At 47.5% G+C, this 22,116-nt stretch overlaps 1 protein-coding gene across 1 annotated transcript; it reads right to left on the minus strand.

Annotated features, from left to right (window-relative positions):
* Positions 1-12,003: 12,003 nt before the first annotated feature.
* Positions 12,004-13,695, minus strand: PRLHR (prolactin releasing hormone receptor). The gene has a single exon (XM_015082684.3). It carries the CDS (start codon positions 13,693-13,695, stop codon positions 12,583-12,585), a length of 1,113 nt encoding a protein of 370 aa, XP_014938170.2. The 3' UTR covers positions 12,004-12,582.
* Positions 13,696-22,116: the final 8,421 nt, after the last annotated feature.

A 22,116-nucleotide genomic window follows, 5' to 3' on the forward strand; every position in this document is an offset into this window, starting at 1 on the left:
CATTCCTTTCCTCTCCTACAAAAGAAAAAAATCAGAAACAGTTTGCATTGAGTATATGTTTTATAGTTCTGTCCCAGGACTAACTTTCCCGCTCTCCATCATAATAGAGTCCAAAGGGGTTGACCAGCTGAACATCCAACAAATCACATTGGCTCACTACCGCTGACATGGTGCTAATTGGACCAAATAAGCAAGATGAAAGGGATACATTTGGAAGAGCACAGGCAGGACCAGACCCCCAGGTCACCCAGCACAATTACATCAGTACTTTTCCATCGACTCACACCTATGGTCACACGGGGAATCCCTCGTGAGCAGCTAATGTTCACCAGTGGGTCAGTTCGGTATGTTGGTACAAGTCAAAAATAGATGGTGGCTGCATTCTAGCCCCTTCACTAATAACCTTAAAAGACCACAGAGGCTCGAGTGTAGTTTCAGGCAGTGCACCTGATCAGCCACTCTGTGTTGGGTTTACCTGGTTAGAACATATGTGGACTCGTAGGCAGTGTTAAATGGTCTGCTTCATGTCAACAACTGTCAGCTCCTCCAGGAATCCCCTCATTTGAAAAGAGCCAGGGCACCTGGGTGGCTCAGTCGGTTAAGCGTCCGACTTCAGCTCAGGTCACAATCTTGCGGTCCGTGAGTTCGAGCCCCGCGTCGGGCTCTGGTCTGATGGCTCAGAGCCTGGAGCCTGCTTCCGATTCTGTGTCTCCCTCTCTCTCTGCCCCTCCCCTGTTCATGCTCTGTCTCTCTCTGTCTCAAAAATAAATAAAACCTTAAAAAAAAATTTAAAAAAAGAAAAGAGCCAACTCATTCAAGGCTATGCCTCCTTCCTTTGGCCACCTACATCCAATGACTGACCGACATGGAGAATGGTCCCATGCTTCCCATTCCCAACACAAGACATCCCAGATATTCCCAGAGAGTTGGCGGAGCCCTCCACTGATACTGACTTGCAACTCACCTTCTCTCTGACCAATTATCCCCTTCCCTTCCACAGGGTGTTGATCCTTAGAACTCCTTAAGAAACATGCTGAGTGCTAACCTCTGTTTCAGAGACTGTTAATCAGAAAAGGTTTTTTTCTTACTTAAAAAAAATTTTTTTAACGTCTATTTATTTTTGAAACAAAGCATGAATGAGGGAGGGTCAGAGAGAGAGGGAGACACAGAATCTGAAGCAGGCTCCAGGCTCTGAGCTGTCAGCACAGAGCCTGATGTGGGGCTCGAACTCACAAGCTGTGAGATCATGACCTGAGCTGAAGTCGGATGCTTAACCCACTGAGCCACCCAAGCATCCCAGAAAAGGTTTTTAATATGTTCAGAAGAACTCCAAGGTAAGTAGGAGTTGGGGAGTGTTATGGACTGAATTATGCCCCCTACCTCAATTCATATGCTGAAGCCCTAACCTCCAATATGACTGTATTCAGAGACAGGGCCTTTAGAAAGAATTAAATGAGATGATAAGGGTGACACCTTAATCCAGGACTGGTGTCCTTATAAGGAAAGGAAGAGATGCCAAGGATACACACACAGAAAAGGCCACGTGAGGGCACCGTATAAGAAGACAGCCATTGGCAAGTCAAGGAGAGAGGCCTCAGGAAAACAAAACAAAACAACAACTAAATTTTCTGACCCCTTGATCTTGAACTTCCAACCTCTAGAACTGTGAGAAATAAATTCATGTTGTCTAAGCCCCCAGTCTCTGGTATTTTGTTAGGGCAGCCTGAGCTGACTAACACACAGCCCTAGCAAACTAGCACAAATCGCTAAAGGATTAAATTGAGGAGACTCCCCAGAAGAAAGCAATAACGAGATGTGATGCTAGTCTTGAAGGAAAGAAGCTGATCACTTAATAGTTTGGAGACTGAACACCAGGGGGAAGAGGTGCAAGGACTGAGGCCAACAAGAAATTTTCATTTGGGGTTGTTGCCGAAGGACTTGTGTGATGTTTTAAGTACTTTGTGTTGGGACGTAAGTCCTTTCTGGGTAAAAGGTTTGAGGACCAGTCTGGAAACTGCTTGCCTCCAGACTTCTTTTTGAGTCAGACAATAAAGGTCCTCAAGATTAATCCTTTTGGTTAGTTGGGTATTCTCTTACTTTCTACAGAAAGCATTCCTGATTGAGGCAGGGACGAAGTGCCTATGGTGTAGATCCTATACTGTAACTTTTCTTCCTAATGTAAATAGGGCAAAGAGGAAACATCTGATCTGACAAGGCATGCAGAGATCTGATGTCAATTCCTCTCAAGAGCCCTTTCTCACCTGTTGTCTCTTCCCCCTTCTCACTTGAACCACCCCAGTTCTGATCCTTATTCTCCCTCTGCCAGATGATGTTAAGGATTCTCTTACTCATCTCTCTGCCTCCTGTCTCTCCCTAACCCACACTTTTCCTGTTAGGGTTGCGTCCTAGAGTACATTTTTTAATCTCCCACTCATTCTAAACCTTCAGTGACTCCCTACTGCCTTCCAAACAGTCCAGACTCCTTAGGTTGAAAAATTCAAGTTAGGATATTACATGGATAGGGATGCAGGCTTTGGAATTCAGATCCCAGCTCCACCAATTACTAACCGGGATACCTTAGCAAGTTATTTGACTTCCCTAAATGGTTGCCTAGCTGTAAATTAAGAATAATAATGAGAATAACTACTCCCTAAGTTGGGAAATAATTGATGTAATGGAAGGTACCCAGCACAGAGTAAGAATTCAACAAACATAGCTGGCAGTACATCATTTTTTTCATGTTTACTTATTATTTTGAGAGAGAGAGCGAGGGAGGGGCAGGGAGAGAGAGGATCCCAAGCAGGCTCCGTGCTCAGTGCAGAGCCCAACACAGGGTTCGATGTCATGAACAGTGAGATCATGACCTGAGCCAAAATCAAGAGTGGGACACCTAACCAACTGAACCACCCAGATGCCCTGAATGTTGCTGGTATTATATGAATCTCCCTGGCTCTAGCTTCAGCCAACCCATCTTTCATCATCCTTATAAGCACAGTTAGCACCTTTCACTGAACATCACCCTTTCCCACCTGGGTCCCTTTACTAACGCTCTTCCCTGGCCCATAGCATGCTTTCCTGCCATTATTCTCTCCGTTGCTTACAATCCCAGGTACCTTTCGAAGTCTGGCTCAAACGCCACCTCGTTCACAAAGGCTTCTTTCATCACGAAGGCCAAATGTGAACATCTCCGCCTCCGCTGAACTTGCGTGGCACTTCCTTATATAGCACTTTTGTGACAGGCATGTCTGGGCAGTATTCCAGTTTCTTGTCAATTTGCCTTCTCCCTGGCTCCCAATCTGTGGAGACACTTGGGCTGACTCTAGCCCTCCTCCAAGATGGTCTTCGCTCAATGACTCTGGCCTTTGGAGTTTCAGCAAACTCTCCCTTCCGTCCTCAGGGATGTTCCTGAAATCAGGGATGGTAAGAGCCCCTCTGCTTCCACTGGCTGCTGGTTACCCACATTCCTCCTACTTCCCCATACCTCACCCTCCCCTTTGTAAACAGGCCCTTTATCAATAAACCCTCCTCAACTGTGTTAGGACCTCGTTGAAACACCTGTGGTCAAAAAGGGTGAAGTACTATGACTCCCCATGGGCCTTTGACTTTTGTGGATTCAACACTACAAGAGGGACCCCCCCTGCCTTTCCCAACTCCTGGGAAAATCATAGCCTGGATTGTCAGGGTGTCACTGTAAACACCAGCTATTGTTTGCCAAGGAACAGCCAGGGTGGCACCAGCCACAATCAGGTGATGAGCAGGGTCTGGAAACAGCCAAGGAGAAACAGCCAAGGCCTTTGTGTTGGGAGCCAAGATTCCTACAACCCACTCAGATGGTATCAGTCAATGGGAAGGCTCCACAAAGAATCATCCCCTCACCCTGCCCCCACACCACAAAGAAGCAGCATCTCAATACCTGTGATTCCAGTGAATTCAAACTGCTCTGCATTCCTGTGGAGCTCTGGGAGCCCTTCTAAGTCCTGGAATCATTTCTCCAACCAATGCCACTTGCTGGCTGAAAAATGGCTACACAGTGGTACATTCAGACCACAGACTCCTCTTCAGCCTAGAATGAGGGCCATCCCTATGTCCCAATATTAAAGGCCATCCTTGGTATAATTTTAAGGGGAGGGGGAGTAAATTATAAAACATTACGTACAGTTTAATCCCATTGTTGTAAAATATATCCTGAATATGTGTGCTCCTGGTAGAGTCTGGAAACAAAAGCATAAACCATTTTTTTTAATGTTTGTTATTCATTTTTTGAGAGGGAGCGTGTGAGAGGGAGCAGGGGAGGGACAGGCAGAGAGGGGAACAGAAGATCTGAAGCTGGCTCTGCACCGACAGCAGCAAGCCCAACGCGGGGCTCAAGCTCACAAACTGTGAGATCGTGACCTGAGCCAATGTCAGATGCTCAACCAACTGAGCCACCCAGGTGCCCCAAGCACAAACTATTAATAACCCCTAGGAGAGATGAGTGGGAAATTTTCACCTACCAGTCTTTTAAAGTAAAAGATTTGTTGATTTTGTAATTAAAAAAAAAATCTAGGGACGCCTGGGTGGCTCAGTCAGTTAGGGTCATGATCTCACAGTTCATGGGTTCAAGCCCTGTATCGGGCTCTGTGCTGATAGCTCAGAGCCTGGAGCCTGCTTCGGATTCTGTGTCTCTCTCTGCCCCCCCCCTCTCTCTCTCTCTCTCTCAAAAATAAATGAATATTTAAAAACAATCTAAATGCCAGAGGTCCTTTATTCAGCAAGAAGCCTAGCTTTAGATCAACAACTTCCTAGAGCAGTGGGCCAACAGGTGATTTTTTTTTCCCCTGGGCTAGCTTTGTTCCACCAGCTGACCCCATCTCTTCTACAAAAACATGAAGTGTGTTCTGGCAGGTTGTGAACCTCAGCTCCCAACACGAAGACCTAGCCGGGAGCTGCCCTGCTGGCTTACCCAGGAAAAACAACCAAACTCACTGCTCCAGGTGAGCCACTGGAGAGGCCACCCAGGTCCAACTCCTCCTCTGGCCCTGCGAATCAGCTTCCTCCCTCTTTGCACTACCCACCCCACCCCCGCCCCAGTTCCCACTACTTCCACCAGCAGGAAGGATGGGATCACTGGAGTCCCCAATACATACACAATTTAAGTGATTTCCTGTTGCTTCCCACTTAGAGATGATGTGCAGGAAATAGGCAATCGACTCAAGTGACACAATCATGTCGGAAGCAGGATGGGGAGCCTAGCACTCTCCAAGCAGCACCCTGAAAACACCCCCTCCCCCCCCCCCCCCCCCCCCCCCCCCGCCAACCACCCAACCAACTGCCGATGCCCACCTGCTTGCCCTGCAGTCAAGGGCTCAGCCACACGGACACTCCAGGTTTCTTTCTTGGAAACCAGATGTTTCCACAGTGATCAAGAGTTACCTAAGAAACTAAGTGTGGATCACTTAGAACAAGGCACCAGAACCTGCCGTGGAGAGAACCCCCAAAGTATGCCTTCTCCATGCCCGGGCTGGACAGCTGCCCAGGGCAAGAGTTGCTGCCCAAGGACTGCCTGAGTGCATCCTATCCATGCTCCTCACCAATGCCGAAACCTCAGGAAGAACCTCGAATGCACCTCACTAGGCCGGCGGGAGCAGGAGCGCAGAAGCTCCCGGGCGCCTAGACCCCCTGCCCTGCAGCGCCCCCATCCATACGCGCCCCCCTTCAGGCAGCGCACGCCGCAGTGTCCAGGGGCTGGGGCGCGGAGAAAGCAACGGAGTCGGGGCGGGGACGAGATGCAGGGCACAGCCTTGACCTTCCCTGCTTCGGGGAGTAGAAGAGTGAGAGGCAGACGATGGAGACCGAAGACAAGACCCGGAGTTGGGCGAGAACTGGAGAGCATGGGGTTGGCGCTGGTGCGAGGGGTGCCAGGGGCAGAGCAGTTGCAGGACACTGAAAGAGCGTCGGGGATGAGGCTCCCGCCCAGCTCTGGTGCGGGTGAAAGACGCTCCGAGGCTGAGAGCAGGGGCGAGGGACGCCGCAGGCGACCGGGACGAGCAGCTGCAGTGAGCCCGCGCTCCGCCTGGGGGCGCGCGGTGGCCGGTCCGGGCCTTGCGCACCGAGGGGCTGGGAGGACGGTGAGATGCTACGAGAGGCGACAGGGAGGCCACCACGGCATCGACCACGGCAGGCCCGTGGTGTAGGTCCGGCGCTGTTGGCCACCACGGGGTCTGCAACAGAGGCGCGCGGCCCCGTGAGCGCCCCCAGCGCGTGGCTCTGCTGCAGAGCGGCCACGAACTCCGATGGAGATCCACAGCGAGACCAGGAAGCTGAAACCCAGACACTGCGTGATCACTTGTCTGGAGGACCACGAGATAGCACAGGAAGGTGCTGGGCACCCAGCGCTGGTATTTGGGGACCTAGGCCAAGGTCAGTGGCACAGGAGCCGGTGGTAGAGGGCCAGAAGCTAGTCCCATGGTGCAGGGACTGCGTGCTACTGCCCATGTGGATGCAGAGGGAGTCGCTGGTGACTGCCTCTGAAAGCACCCCCGTGGGGTGGGAGAAAGAAGGACCCCAGCAGCCAGGCGACGGACACTCACCTGGTCCCCCCGAGCCAGTCCACCCTTGCCAGGGTGGAAGGCACTAGTGCAGCCCACGGATGTGCTGGTGCAGCTCACAGACCCCACCTGATGTGCGAGACGACAGGCCCTTGGGTGTCCTCAGGAAGCCCAATTTCCCGCGCCTCGGTCAGGCAGAAGGACCTGTGCTTTGGCCAGGTCTTGAGGCTTTGGCTCAGCTGCATGTGATGACAATTGCTTATTATCAGTCTCAGAAGAGGCCCTTAAGAAGGTTTCCATCTCCCAGAAAGTCATGTTGATATGAAAATGCCCCAAGCTCTGCAGTTATATCACAGAAAGAAAGGGGGCTTTGCTGGAGGAGACAAGGGTAGGAAGGAAATAGGAATAAAGAGACTTGTTCTAAAGAAACCGTTATGGCCATTGAAGGCACTTACATGTGCTCTCGTTTTCCACCTGTGCCTGTGCTTGGGTCTTTTTTTGTGAAAATGAGGAGGTCAGTGTGCCCCAGCATCTGCAGTGCAGATGGGGCCTGGGAAGGACTTGCCCCACACAGTGGCTCCACCCCCCCGCAAGGCCAGGCCACCAACCTGACCGCCCCAGGGCATGCTATGCTGCAGCCCTGCACCCCCTCCCCAGGTGATGGGGCCATCCTCCTAGGATAAAGACCCAAGGGTGACTGTGGTGTTCCGGGCTAGGGAAGAAGCCCAGCACCTGACTTCTAACCTAGAGCTGGGGCCTGAAATTTGTATTTGATTTTTCCAGCTCAAAAGGATTTTTTTTTTCATTACCTGGAGATACTGAGTGAATGGGGGTAGGAGGGAGGGAGTAGCTTTCCATTCATCTTTAGATGTCACTCCAGAAGGAGGAGATGAGTTCTGGGACTGTGGGATTTAGTCATCAGCAAGTCAGGAAGAGGGTTTTTTGAGAGCTGAGGGAGGGAGGCAAGGAATACTTAAAAGAGGAGACTGCCCTTTGCTTTTTCTGGCTCAGCTTTTCTTGCTCCAGCCCCAAACATCAAAATGAAACACATGTGACCTTTCATTGTTAGGTCCCTCTTGAGAGCTCTCTGTGAGATTTACCACATTAAGGGCCCAGCTGGAGATCCTGTGCAAAATCCTGTTGTCCACTTCTGCCTGGAGCTTACCTGAGAAACGATCAATTGTGTGAGCTCCAAGACCCCACAGTGGGCAGGAAATGTAATGAGCAACCTTCTGCTGATGTGATGAAGCGTCTGCAACAGAATTACCCAGAGTATCTCTCCCACATGATTCACCTTATACGAACCCACCAACCCACCGGAAGGTGGATGCTTGAATCCCACCACCTGCTCGCCACGGGAGTGGAGAGAGCTTCAGATCAGAGGTATATTATAGTTAATATGGGGAAATAGCAGAAAAGGGGCTGAATAGGGAAATAAAGAGCAGGAAATGAAGAAGAATTGAGTTGGAAAGCAGGGGGAAAAGATAAGAAATGTGTTAAAAATACGAGCACTCAATTTTCAAAACAAGGCTTTCTACTTGCAAAGACTGAGAATGCAGTCTTTCAACATATCAAGTCTGCAACACCCATCCATCCAAAGAGATATTTCACACGTCCAACATCTGTTTAGAGTTTATCTCACTTTGCAAAATAAATGGATCACTGGAAAGGTGTCCATAAATGCATTTTTAAGTCTTATTTTAGAAGTGTCAGAAAATCATCTTCATGACTCTGTCATGAACATTTTGGAATCTGGGTGATCAAATTTGACTTACAGACCCATGCGTTGGGTGTTTTTAAATTTCCGAAGTGATATGTGTCAGTGGATAATAAAATGTTAACCTTTAATGATCCAGATTAATGATGAATATAGAAATTAATCATGAAATTCTCTACTCTCCCTTTGATAGACCTGTCAACTTAGGCACATGCAGTTTTGGTGAGCAGAGAGCTTGGTGCCATGGATTAAAATGCTGTCATTACTGAGATTTGGACCAAGGGGTCACAGAAGACCCCAAATGAACAGTTCATTCCTGGAATTAGCTAGAATTGACAAATCTGGATTGCGTAGCGTGTTTTCCTTGACGTGATTTATTTTCACTGTGACCCTGGCCATCCCGAGGTTATGTAACTGGAGATGGTACTAATTTGATATTTATTGAGCACCCACAATGTATCAAACACAGTGCAAGCCCCAGACTGAAGAGCTTCATACAGTAAGTCAGTCACACATGCGTCTTACGCAACAAAGACATCAGCAAATGGAGGGAAATCCATGGAAGATCTGCTTTGGGGAACAAAGGTGCTCCTGGCCGCTTGTCGGTGGGGGATAGACCCTGGGTTCGCTCTCAGATCTAGCTGTACCCTTGCCTGGGTCCCCTTGATGTCAGCCCCATGCCTTGCATTTGCAAAACTACTAAATGTTCAGACATGCAAGCCACAGGACAGAGATAGGTTAACTAGCCAACCCGAGAAACCTGGAACTTAGCACCACCAGTAGAACAGGCTGATGATCCACAAGAACAAAAATTCAGGAAGGTTACATCAATCGGGATATTGTTACCTTAGCATCTCTCACAGTTGCTATTTCCAGGTGACCGTTGCCAATGCATATTGAAACACTCCCCAGCTGATTTAGTGAGATAAATCTATTGATGGGCTGCCAAAAGTGAGGCCCGGTGACAATGCTTGCAAAGAGAATTACAGAACCTCCCATCAGCCTCAGAATGGGCTGCTGCTAAGTACCCGGCTGCCTCTGCTCCCAGCTTTATGGCCTGTATGATTCCTTGCAGGAGGAGGACTGGATGCGTGGTATTGACTAAGTTATATCAAATAAAATTTTCTACTTCAACGCTAAGTGGATTTCTATAGGACTCACTTCTGAGAGTGTTTTTTTTTTTCACTTTTTAATATTTATTTTTGAGAGAAAGAGACAGAATGCGAGCAGCGGAGGGTCAGAGAGAGAGGGAGATACAGAATCCAAAGCAGGCTCCAGTCTCTGAGCGGTCAGCACAGAGCCCGACGCAGGGCTAGAACTCACAAGCCATGAGATCATGACCTGAACTGAAGTCGGACGTTTCACCAGCTGAGCCACCCAGGTGCCTCCTGAGAGATTTTCTAAAAAGTCAGTTTGCTTTATAGTCAAACTAGTCCCAAATAGATTCCAGATAGGGTAAGAATTAATTAGTTGCTATTCAGTAGCCAATTTGGATAATGTGTAAAGATGTTTATAAACACGGCATAATTCTCCAGCCTCTTTAGGCTCTCCATAAAGTCCATGTAAATGTTAAAGTTTTTAACTTAAGTTGTAGGCATAGGAACAGGTGGCAGCTTTTCTAGTAATTAATGAGGACACTTTCTTCTCACAGTTGATGTAGACTTACATCAAGCTAATCAGAGAACACGTCAATTTTTTTTAACACCCTGGAAATCAGGATTTGGAATAATTCATGGTGTATAACTTTATAATGCAAATGATCTAGAGTTGAATCATGATACTTAAAAAAAACTGGACGCATACACTCACTGCCTTACATATAGGAGATTTGTAAGGAAACCTGAATGAATACTTATATATTCTTATTATAAGGATTTGCCTCTGTGTGATTCATTGGATACTGTCTGAAAGCTAGAGGAGTATTATTCCCCATCTGTAGCATAGGACGCCCTGTCAGAATTCAACTCCAAATTTTTAATACCTTTGGCAGGTACAATCAAAGCTTCATTCAGATGTTTCTGAGATTCATTAGAAAGACAACAATTCTTAAGGGGCTTAACCTTGGATGCACATTAAAGTCACCTGAAGTGCTTTGAAAAAATGCTGATGCCCAGGCTCCATCTCTAATCAATTGGACTCTCTGGGGATAGGGTCTCAGCACTGGTGTTTTTTGGAAGCTCTCCAACTGATTCTAGGAGCAGCCAAGGCTGAGAACAGTGATTTAAACATTCCAACAAAGAAAGTACAATTAAGTGGGGGTGCCTGGGTGGCTCAGTCAGTTAAGCATCTGACACGTGGTTTCAGCTCAGGTCATGATCTCAGTTTGTGAGTTCGAGCCCCACATCGGGCTCTGCACTGACAGTGTGGAGCCTGCTGGGGATTTTCTCTCTCTGTCCCTCCCCTGCTCACTGTATTTCTCTCAAAATAAATAAATAAATAAATTTGAAGATTTTTTTTAAAAAAGGAAGTACAATTAACCAGATCCCTCCGCAATGAATCCCATCCTTTCCCCCATCCCCTCCATTCTAGATGCATTCCCATCAGAAGAATGCTCTGAGGAAACATGAAATGCCTGTTTGGCCTTGAGTGTCCCAAGTAATGGAGCTGTGAACCACAGGAGCCAGTCTCTGGGATGCCTGGGGAATGAGTTCATGTGGAACAGGGAGTGACATAGGCTTTGTTCTCCACATCCACAGATGAAGCTGAAAGTATTTGTGCCATTGCTAAAGGTAACCTGCATCTCCCAAGTTTAACCTGCCTATCCCTTCTCCCAAGCCAGACTTTTCCTGCCTTCCCCCATGCTGGGAAAGCTCTAGCCACATAACTACTAAAGACTCATATTGCTAACTAGCCCAATCATAAATACTTACTCTTCCATCATGGCTGCTGGCATTGGAGTAATGGGACTTAATCCTTGTCATCCCCAAGCCTTTCTCCTCTTTCCCTTCCTTTCAGGGCACACTTTAATGAATGAATGAGCCCATTTCAGAGAGTAAGATAAGGAGAGAGCTTGACTCTACTGTATAGTGAACTAGGGCAGTACTGGAGTCTTAGAGATGATAACGGAGTTGCTGCAGTTCCTGCACTAGTTCCTGTCCTATATGCCACGGGGGCTGATCTGGCAGGTGGATAGCACGTATCACTTCACAAAACTCCCACCCTCACTGTCCAGTCACTGCTCCAACATCAACGTGAAGATCCTTGTCCAGGGTACTTGTCCTCATTTACAGAATCCTCAGGAGGCTAAGATGAGGGTTATCAGCCTGGTATCATGGCCCAACAGTCTTCACTTGTCCCTCTAACCCTGGAAAGAATTAAGTATTTGATGGTGGTCTGGTGGCAGTTTATTTTTCTGTTCTGGCCTTAAGTAAATGTCTCCCCATCCTTGTATCCTGGGTTGATTGTGTTCCAAGTGTGTCACCACAGAGCAGGTGCTGAGCAATCAGATGACAGCTGTTGATCTGTTGCAACTGAGCAATTAGAGAATGCTATCAAACATGGTTTACATTGAGTATTCAGAAAATCAAATATCTGTGTTCCTGCCTTGTAGCAAACACTGGGTGTGTATACACAAACATACACCCAGATAGATGTCTGTCCTCAGTTATATGCCTCCTTAAGTGATCTGGACCTTTTCTTCTTTATCCCTATTTATCTCTTCAGTGACTAATTCATCTTATCATTTTCAGATAGAAGTTAGGTGACAAGGAGGAGGGAAAACACTTAGGAACCACCTTTCAGAAGATCTTGCTATAAAAGTAAAACCCTTTTGGTGTGTAATGATCTTATTCAGGAAATGCTGAAATCCCAGATACAGACTTGTAATACTTCCCTGGAATCCTAGGAATTAATGGGTTCAAACTGACTAAGCAACATCAGGTATTCTAGCTCAGTTGAGTCCTTTTTAAAAGGCAACTGGAAAAAGCCTCACCAACCCCAACGCAGCCATTTGAAATCTCAACCCCATTGTTCCTTCATCTCACCATTGAACAAGCAGAAGGGAAAGCGAGGAAGACAGCCACGGTTCTGAAATACTGTTATGAACCAGGAGAAAGAGCTTTGTTTGGCATTCAGGGCATAGGGAGGAAATAATAAATCCTCTCACCTCTCCTTGGCCTCTTTCAAGCAAAGCACAAGACTCCCTCCAAAGCCCACTCGACATTTTACAAAGACACAAGGACAAAGCAAGACAGCTGGACAAGAGGGCTAGGCTGGAAGTTTGGTCACCTATTGGATTTGCTCTGGCGCTGGGGATAAGCTCTCCAGTCCGGCCTCAGGTGGGCAACCTCGGAAACTAGTGGACATGGAGGTCCCCAGCCAAGGCCCGGTGCAGTGGCATCAGATGACCACGCTGACTGTCATGCTCTGGCCGTGGGGCACGATCTTGCGGGGCCAGGCAAGCAAGAGCTTGCGCAGCTCCTCACGGAAGCTGTCGTGCAGCCAGGCGTAAATGAAGGGGTTGTAGCAAGCCGAGCTCATGGCGAGCCAGTGGCAGAGCAGCTGCACTAACCCAAAGGCGTAAGGGTCGATGGCTTGCGGGTCGAGGTCCCGCAGCAGGTTGAAGACGTGCAGCGGCAGCCAGCACACGGCGAACACCACCACGACCACCACCAGCAGACAGAAGGTGCGGCGGCGGCGCGCACGGTCCCAGTCGGCTTGGCTCTGGGTCACGCAGCCTGGCACCACGCGGTTCCGTAGCTTCACCGTCACCCGGACGTAAGACAGGAGGATGACCAGCAGGGGGAGCAGGTAGGTGACGAGAAGCAGCCCCCAAGCATAGAGCTGGCGCTGGCGCTCCTGAGACCCCCAGAATTCCTCGCAGAGGCGCACACGGTGCGGCTTGAGCTCGACGTGGTACGTGTGCATGGCGGCCGGCAGCGCCAGCACCGCGGACAGCGCCCAGATGGCCAGCACCGCATAGGCGCTGAGGCGCAGCGAGATGCGCCTGCGCAGCGGGTGCACGAGCACGACGTAGCGGTCCACCGCGATGGTGGTGAGAGTGAACACCGACACGTAGACGGTGACGGGCTGCAGGAAGAAGACAAGGTGGCACAGGCCGCCGCCGAACACCCAGCCGCGTGGCTCGAAAGCGTAGGCCAGCGTGAGTGGCACACAGGCGGTGCACATGAGCACGTCGGACAAGGCCAGGTTGCCGATGAGGAAGTTGGTCACGTTGTGCAACCGACGCACTCGCGCGATCACCAACACCAGCAGGCAGTTGCCCACCAGCCCCACGACCACCACGATGCTGTAGAGCAGCACGATCAGCCCTTTCAGCTGATGCACCAGCTGCAGGCTTTGGAAAGGCGTGACAGCCTGAGCGCCTGGGCCAGTCACCGACCCATTGTCCGCTGAGGCCTCTGTGCTCTGGTTGGCAGGAGTTGAGGCCGCCGGTGGCAACCCAGAAACTAAGTCAGGGACCGGGGGACCCTGAGTCGGCAGTGAGGCCATAGCCACCTGTCCAAAGAGAATCAAAGTCTGTCACTTCCCATTGTCCATCCACCCTCCATGTCCATCCACCCCTCCTACACCATTCGTGCCTCCCCCCCCCCCCACCTCAATTACCCAAATACTCCCTTTAGAATAACTGGCCAAAATAAGTCAACAACAACAATCAAAAGTGCGGTCATACCCCATGTAAAAATAAATCTATGCTGGGTCACATATGTACAGATTATTTAAACGCCTCCTACTCAATTTAGAGCCTTCGCGGTCCACGCAGGTCAGACCCTGGAGCATGGTCCTACCTGGCGAGTGGGGCTGGGCGGGCGGGAAAACGCTACGGGGAGGGAGGGGCCGAATCCCGGCTGTCCCCTAGCTGTCCTCAGCCCACGACGGCAATGCAGGCTTCTCGCTTCTCCGCGGGAGCTGAACGGATTCAGGAGTTCCCAGTGGGCTCGCAGTTTTTGAGAGGGACTGGGAGCGCCTCCCCTCCGCCCCGCCCCCCCCTCCAGCGCTCCCTTGTATGGAAAATGGGGGCGGAGCGCGCACCACCCGACTCGGTGCTTAGACAACTAGAGAGGACAGTGGAGCGGGTGGAAACAGAAAACGAAGGAGGGGCCGACAAACCTAGGTCCGAGGCACGAGGGAGAATCTTGACTGCAGGAGCTTGCTGCGCCTGGGGAGAGTCCTGCTCTGGAGGAGGGTGAAGTGGACGAGGAGAGAGGAGCGGCGTCTAGCGCTAGGCTCGCGGGAGCTACGACCTGGTGTAGTTTCAACAGCGAAGGCGCGGGGGAAGAAGTGGAGTGAGGGATTGAGCAACACCACAGGATGTGAAGAGGTCCTTAAGAGCTGGATCCTGCTTAGAGTCTGCACTAGAGTGGGTAGAAGGTTCCTGCGGAGATTTAAATTTTAGAGCCTGAAAATAAAATTAAAAAAATAAAATAAAACGTAAAGCCTGGATGGAGCTTGCCGGAGACCTTCCGGCCTTTGCCCTTCCCGGGACCCACTGAGCCCTTCCCTTAGACTGCGGCGCGCCAGGAGAGCCGCGAATCCGGCCAAGCCGGAGAAAGAGTTCAGAACAGCGGACAGCTCCCGCGGCATGCTGCGGGGCGGCCCGTGGGTCTCCGGGAGAGGACGATTAAGGAGTTCCCGCCCCTCTCTGGGTGCAGCGCTTTCAGAGAAGGGACCTAGCCTGGTTCTAAGAGCCTCGCTGCCTGTTTCCTGGACCGGGGCTGCCGACTCCGAGAACAGTAGGGTGGAGGGGGGGGGGGCAGATAAACTGGGGTCTCTGGGGGTGGGAAGGAGGTGACGTGCTCCTGCTATGGGTCACCGACTTAGTGCCAATGACGACGTTTTACCTCCCTAGGTCAGAAAATACTGCCCTCATGCGTTACCGTACACAGGCACAGTTCAATACTTGGCCCCCACAACCCCCCTACTCACCCTTGTTGCTCTTTGTTTCTCAGCTACCATGACTTACCCCTATCTGCCAGATTCTCCCAGGACAGTAAGTACGCAAGTTCCTGAACTGGGGCCCTACCTTCTTCCTCCTTACATAAACACCCCCAGGCCTCCTTACCTCATTTTAGGACTAAAAATAATACTGGTGATTGCAGGATTTCCACTAGGATAACAAAAGTAATGAACATTTGAGAAGCTTAAAAGTTACATAAAACCTTTAGTAGTATTAAGTCGTCACTGATATGCAAATTAACCTGGACCACAGTGGGGAGAGGGTCAAAGAAGGAGGCTTTGTAACCTCCCTCCTTTGAAGCTGTCTCATCCCCTCTTTGTCCCCTTTCTGGTAAGCTCTTGTCCTTTGTCCTCTAGCTGCAGATACCCCATTAGGCTGGAAAGAAGTAAAATTAGTACACCTTGCAAATTCAAGTGACTCACTCATACAGGAGGAAAAGTCAACATCGGAAGAAAAGCAATCAATTTTATGCAACTGTATCTATTCCAAACCCACACTCCCTGAGTTGTAATCAATTTAGCTAAAGCCAATATGATATGGGGAGGAAAAAAACTCAAAATGAAATGCAGTCTCTGCCTGCCTAATCCTTTATCTGGTAATGTTTCTCATCATGTTCACCAACAGGGGTTTATGAACCCAAGAGCAGAGGCACTCTTTTGCTTCAAAGTATCTTAAGAGGACAGGGCGCCTGGATGGCTCAACTGATTAAGCATCTGACTATCAGCTCAGGTCATGATCTCACAGTTTGTGAGTTCAAGCCCCACGACAGGTTCTGTGCTGACAGCTCAGAGTCTGGAGCCTGCTTTGGATTCTGTGTCTCCCTCTCACTCTAGGCCCCTTTCCCACTTAAACTCTGTCTCTCTCTGTCTCTCAAAAATAAATAAACATCAAAGTATCTTAAGAGGAAATTGCAGTAATGAAGGTGAAAAAGGATTTGGGATGTAGTTAAACCCCATAACTAGAGCCATCATTCTGGTAGATATCACTGATACATAATACTAAAAAATAATAAAAAGACAACCTTCACAACATTTGCATGCAAATGTCAGCATTTGGAAGTTCACCATTGGGACACCATCCAGACAAGAGAGTTGGTCATTTGCCCCATTCCAGATCAAATCTGGTAAGAGTTTTGGTCCTGTCAGTATTTGCAAGGTAAAAAAGAAGTAGACTAGAATAGCCCACTTTAAATCTTTATTCTCTCTGGTCTTCACTGGAATTAAGACTAGTCTCTCTCTCTCAGCCAGGACATCACAATTAAACCATACCAATGTTCAGAATTTCCTGTATTCACAGTGCTCCAGAAATCTGAGAGATCATCAATAAAAAACAATTTTGTAAGACAACTGGAGGAAAAATAACACTTCATATAGTAGATAGCAAATCACAGGAGTTTATTACCTCTTCTTCCTTAAAAGCTTTGAATGGCCCATCAAAGGAAGGTGAGGCCTTTAGCATGGCATTTCCAATCAACATGCACCCCGTTCCTATTCTGATCCTTTTTTTTTTTTTGTCTGGCCTCCCACCTCTATCCAACTCTATGTATATGCAAGCCTAACTGCACACTAACACGTTCTCACCATTCCTGTTCAATAATTCTCTCAGGGTTTGCTCCCTTTCTTCAGAATGCTGGTTGCTTCATCTCCACTCAACTCCATATCCTTCATATCCCACAAGACCCAACTCTTAGATTATCCTGTCCTGAAAGTCTTTTCCCTTTCGTGATCTTTCTATCCTTTATTACTTTCTACCTTTGAAAGTGTTTTACCCCCTGCCTCCACCAGCCATGACTATAAACTCTTTATGGCTACCTACAACATGCTGAGCCCAGCAGATACCCAATACCCGTTTCTTTTGATTGAACAGATAAAAATAGCCACTGTTTGTTGAGGGCCTTTCACATACCAGGCACTAGGTTAAGTACTCTGCATATATTGTCTCATTTGATCACCTCAAAACTATTATACCCATTTTATAGATGAGGAAACTGGCTCTTCAAGGATAAGTAACTAACTGTAATGGCACAACTAATGAGCATTGAGGCTGGAACTTCAACTTAGATGCACCTGATCCTGGAGCCAAAGTCCTCCATTTCTGTACTTTACTGCCTCTGAATGAATGACAGATGTACCTGCACACACGGGAAATACAAGTAGATTCAAATGGGATTAAATAAATATAGGAACCCTTCCCCCACTGTGGTTTATTAAAGGAAGCTCTAACAAATGTGTTGCAACCCTAACCTTATTACGTTTAAGTTAAACAGATTTTTATGGCTCACCCCAAATGTCCCTTGCTCATACCCCATGTAGGAGACAAAACTCTGGGCTGCATGAACTTCAGGAGATGGTATTATGCTTTATGATGGCAGTAGGCAACTGGATACAGAAAACAGAAGACAGAGAGAATAGAGATAAGGACTGTAGTTAGAATACTGGAAAACTTGGTTAAGGGATCTGAAAATTCATGCTGATACACTGCAGTTAGCCCAACCATAGGAGAAGCCACTAGAGATCTTTTTTTTTTAGTAACTCATTGGGGAACAGCAATTTTTGACACTTGTCTAAGTCCAGGCAGTGACAGAATAGATGCTCCCCCAGAAATGAGTTTTCTCCCTTAAGCCTATCCTGTGTGTGTATTCCAAGAGGCAGGCTCCCACCGGCTCTTCAGGCTGAGCCATGCAGCAGATTGGAGGCCAACTCAGCACAGCAGGGCTGGCCTCCTACAAGAGACAAAAACCTGAGACAAGCAGTGTGAGAACTGACATGACATCATACAGTACAGTGGAAAAAAAAAACCCATATGTTTCCCTTAGATCACTTTGAGAAAGTGCCTTTCATCACAGACTCCAGACATACCAATTATCACTTCGTTTTTCACGCACACACTAGTCCTCTTTAAGTTCTCCAACACAGCTTTGCCCAAACAGAGTGGAGGCATAAAAGGTATGATTCTGACCAGGAACAGTCTTTCTTTGGCTGGGTTTTTCTTCTCAGCCTGTTCAAAATCGAAAGGGAGCCCCAAATAGTCTTGTGTCTTCTGCAGTGGCCTGTGGGGCACACATCTTGCTTCTGCCCTGTTTTAATCTGGGCTCCCCAGAAAAGGAGTGGATGAGTTCCCAGAGTAACACGAGAAGTTGGGGTAGAGTAGGAAACTCTTCCCTGCCACCTGAAAAAAGAGAACGATGAAATCTGCTAATCAACAAATACCTGTGATATATCCACTGTGTGAGAAGGTGTGGACCAGGTGCCCCGAGTGACAGAGAGATGAGTAAGACATATTCCTGCCCTCAATGAGATTGCAGTCTAGGGAAGAAATTAGCTAGGAACAGAGTTAGCTGGCTGAGAACTATGGAAACAATCCCACGTGCTACTCTAGGAAACTCAATCATAAACCTGAAAAAACCCTAACGAGGACACTTGTTAGGATGAGCACTGGGTGTTAGATGTAAGTGATTAACCACTAAATTCTCCTCCTGAAAACAATATTACACTATATGTTAACTAACTAGAATTTAAATAAAAATTTGGAAATAAAATAAAACTGAAAAGCCCTGTGGCTTTAGGAAGTTAGCCACCTCTGAGACTTGATTTCCAGTTCTTTCCAGACTATACATCTCATTATAAAGCTGTGTCTTTACTTAAAAAAAAAAAATAATGGTTTGTACATGATTTACCCACTCAACTAAAAAGAAGACCTTGACTTAGCAGCCAGGGTATTAAGAATCCAGAGAAGCACTGAAGTCCTCCCTACACCCACCTCTGGACAAGTTTCTTTATTATCCAAACACTTAAAGAAATAAATGCAAAAGACATTTGCAGACAAACATAAAACTTTCCCCCCTACGGAAAAGGTGATCAACATATAAAATTAAAATAAAATATAAAAGGCTTCTCTAAGCAAAGCTTGTGCCACAGCAAACAAAGAGTTAATCTGCTTGCCCTTGGGGGGGGTGGAAGGGAGGTGCCTCAACCCTCCTGGTTTTCTTTAACCTCCTGGAGTGTGAAGCTGTACTGTTCCCCAAACAGGACTCCCTCAGGAAAGAGCTGCCTGCCTGCGCTTTTACCTGCTACCAAGGTCCTAAAGCCCCACGTCTAGAGGCTTTCAGGAAAGAAGGACCTTCTGCTTTTCGTTTTAAACCGAAAACTCCCACCATTACGGAAAGAAAAGAATCTTTTGAAAGGACTCTAGGTTTCAAATAATGTTGCTACTGATAAAGTTCGTGGGTCAGTCTGAGTTCCTCTTTGCAAGCAATAGAACCAGGGCACCTGGATGGTTCATTCGGTTGAGCGTCCAGCTCTTGACTGAGGCTCAGGTCATGATCTTAAGGTTCATGAGACCGAGGTCCCATGTTGGGCTCTGCACTGACAGTGCTTGGGATTATCTCTCTCCCTCTCTCTATGCCCCTCCCCTGCTCATGATTTCTTTCTCAAAATAAATAAATAAACATGAAAAAAAGATTTAAAAACAATAGAACCCACTCTGGCTGGTGTAAGTAGAGAAGAATGGCAGCTAGCCCACAAAGCTGTTGGAAGGATTGGGCAATTAGCCTCAAGGCTAAGCTTCCCAAACCATCCCTGATGAGGAAACCTCATCCTCCCCAACTCCCTTGCATCCAGTTTTGCAGCCACTGTTTCTGTCTCCTCCACCAATGTCACTTCTGCATTAGGAACTCAATCTTGCAGCCATCACTGTTCCCAAAAGCCAGGCACCTCTGTTGCACTCTGTCCAACAAATGGGGCCCCGTTTCCTCAGGTCATTCATTGTTTTTTATTTTTTTTAATGTTTATTTATATTTGAGAGAGAGAGAGACAGAGCGTGAGTGGGGGAGGGGCAGAGAGAGGGAGACAGAATCTGAACCAGGCTCCGGGCTCCAGGCGGTCAGCACAGAGCCCAATGTGGGACTTGAACTCACGAGCCCTGAGATCATTACCTGAGCCGAAGTCGGATGCTTAACAGACTGAACCGCCCAGGTGCCCAGGTCATTCATTTTTGAATGACCTCATTCAGGTGCATCAGAGTGGCAGAGCCAGGATCCCAAACCTGAGCTTTAATTGCAAAGCGTGCTGGGGATTTGTGTTCTGACCTCCACATTGGGAAGATAACGAGGAATTTCTCCAAATACAAGCAGATGATGGTAACCATTAAGTTATGACAAATGCTCATCATCCTCTGTTATCAGTCTTTCATAGCAACGATACTGATTTTAAAGACCAAAAGCTATGAGGAGACCCCTATGATCTCTTAATTCCCTGCCCTGATTCTTCAACATTTTGAATGAGAATGTCAAGAGAAACGTGACAGAATTAAGGTTGTATTATGAATATGTTATATTAACTTAGCTTACCCTAATAAATGTAAATAACTGTGCTCCTCTTTGTGAAAAACAAAACCCCAAATAAAACTAGTTTCCAAAATATAAGAAATACAGCAACACCTATACCAACATTTCTCACTTCGGCACTATTGGATCAGGTAATTCTGTGTCATGGGGGGACTGTCTTGGGCATTGTAGAATGTTTAGCAACATCCCTGAACTCTACCTCTAGAAGGTAGGGCACACATACCCAATTGTGACAACCAAAAATGTCTCTAGACATTGTCAATACCTACCGGGGGAAGGGATAAGAACAAAATCATCCCCTATTAAGAACCAGAGACTCACACCAATACAACACTTTTAAAGTACGCAAAGCACTCTCCTTAGAAGGGCCACCAGCCTTCATGGCCAACTCTCTTCAGACACCTTGACCCCAGAATTGCATTGGAAAACATTTTATTTCCCATATTGTCCTCTCACTACTTTCTGAAAGAGCACAGGGCAAAAAAAGAAAGATGATATTTGAGAGGGAAAAAAAAAACAGCCCTAAGATAAGGAAAGTCCAAGATGTTTGCTAATGGAGGAAAGAACTGGTTCCAAAGCCCACATAAGGAATAGCATAGGACTCGGGTTTGTAAAATAGTTATACCTCTACTAAATGTGAATTGCTGGGCAAAATTCCTTATCCTGGAAGAAGCCCAACTTTGAAAACAAATTGATCAATCTTTGAAAAGAAATTATCAGTTAAGAAATTGATAATAATTCCCACCTCTGGAAGATGTGGAGAAGATCCAACATGAGTGAAAGTACTGGTACATAGCCAGAGCGCACAGTAATGGTGGCCACTCTTGGATCATTCTTTGTCCTGTCTGATGTCACTCCCTCTTGTCAAGAGGGGGCTCTTTCTAGGAGATATTTCCAAACTCTTCCACTTGAATGTTACTCCAAAAGACAGTCCTTTGTGAGAAGAATTTTCTCCTTCCCTTCCTAAATGCTTTCCTTCATTTCATCATTGTTTATGCGAAACATCATTGTTTCCCATCATTGGGAACGCAAAGCCCAGGGCAAGATATTGTAAGGAGAGTCAAAGACAAGAAGAAGAAGAGGAAGAGGAAGAAGAAAAAGAAGAAGAAGAAGGAGGAGGAGGAGGAGGAGAGGAAGAAGGAGGAGGCGGAGGAGAAGAAGGAGAAAAAGGAGAAAGAAGAAGAAGAAGGAGGAGGAGGAGGAGAAGGAGGAGGAGGGGAAGGAGGAGAAGGAAAAGGAGAAGAAGGAGAACATTATTGTCTAAAAATCTGCAGTGTAGTAAGAAAGAAATCACTGAGATGTATGACCATGGTCAATGCCATTACCACCACCTGCTGTGAAAGACAGACAATGCTTACTGGGAAATTTGCTAATTGGCTTTAGTAAATTTGAATTGTGTTAACCCTTATAGATCATATTTATTTTTAAGCACAAGAGTCTTTAAAGTGTTCATAGCATTTTTTTACCCCACCGTATCAACATTGCACATGTTACTTAAATATGTTCCCCTTCCTCCGTTTATGTGAATCGTACACAACTTCAGGCCCATTACGAATGTCTATGAGTTAAGTGCTCAGGTGGCAGGAAATGAACAAGAATTCGGGGCTCATGT

This window comes from Acinonyx jubatus, chromosome D2, assembly GCF_027475565.1.
Source record: "Acinonyx jubatus isolate Ajub_Pintada_27869175 chromosome D2, VMU_Ajub_asm_v1.0, whole genome shotgun sequence".
Classification (NCBI taxonomy): Eukaryota; Metazoa; Chordata; class Mammalia; order Carnivora; family Felidae; genus Acinonyx; species Acinonyx jubatus.

Coding starts and splice junctions, on each gene's coding strand:
- PRLHR (XM_015082684.3), bottom strand. CDS start 13,695: ATGGCCTCACTGCCGACTCAGGGTCCCCCGGTCCCTGACTTAGTTTCT.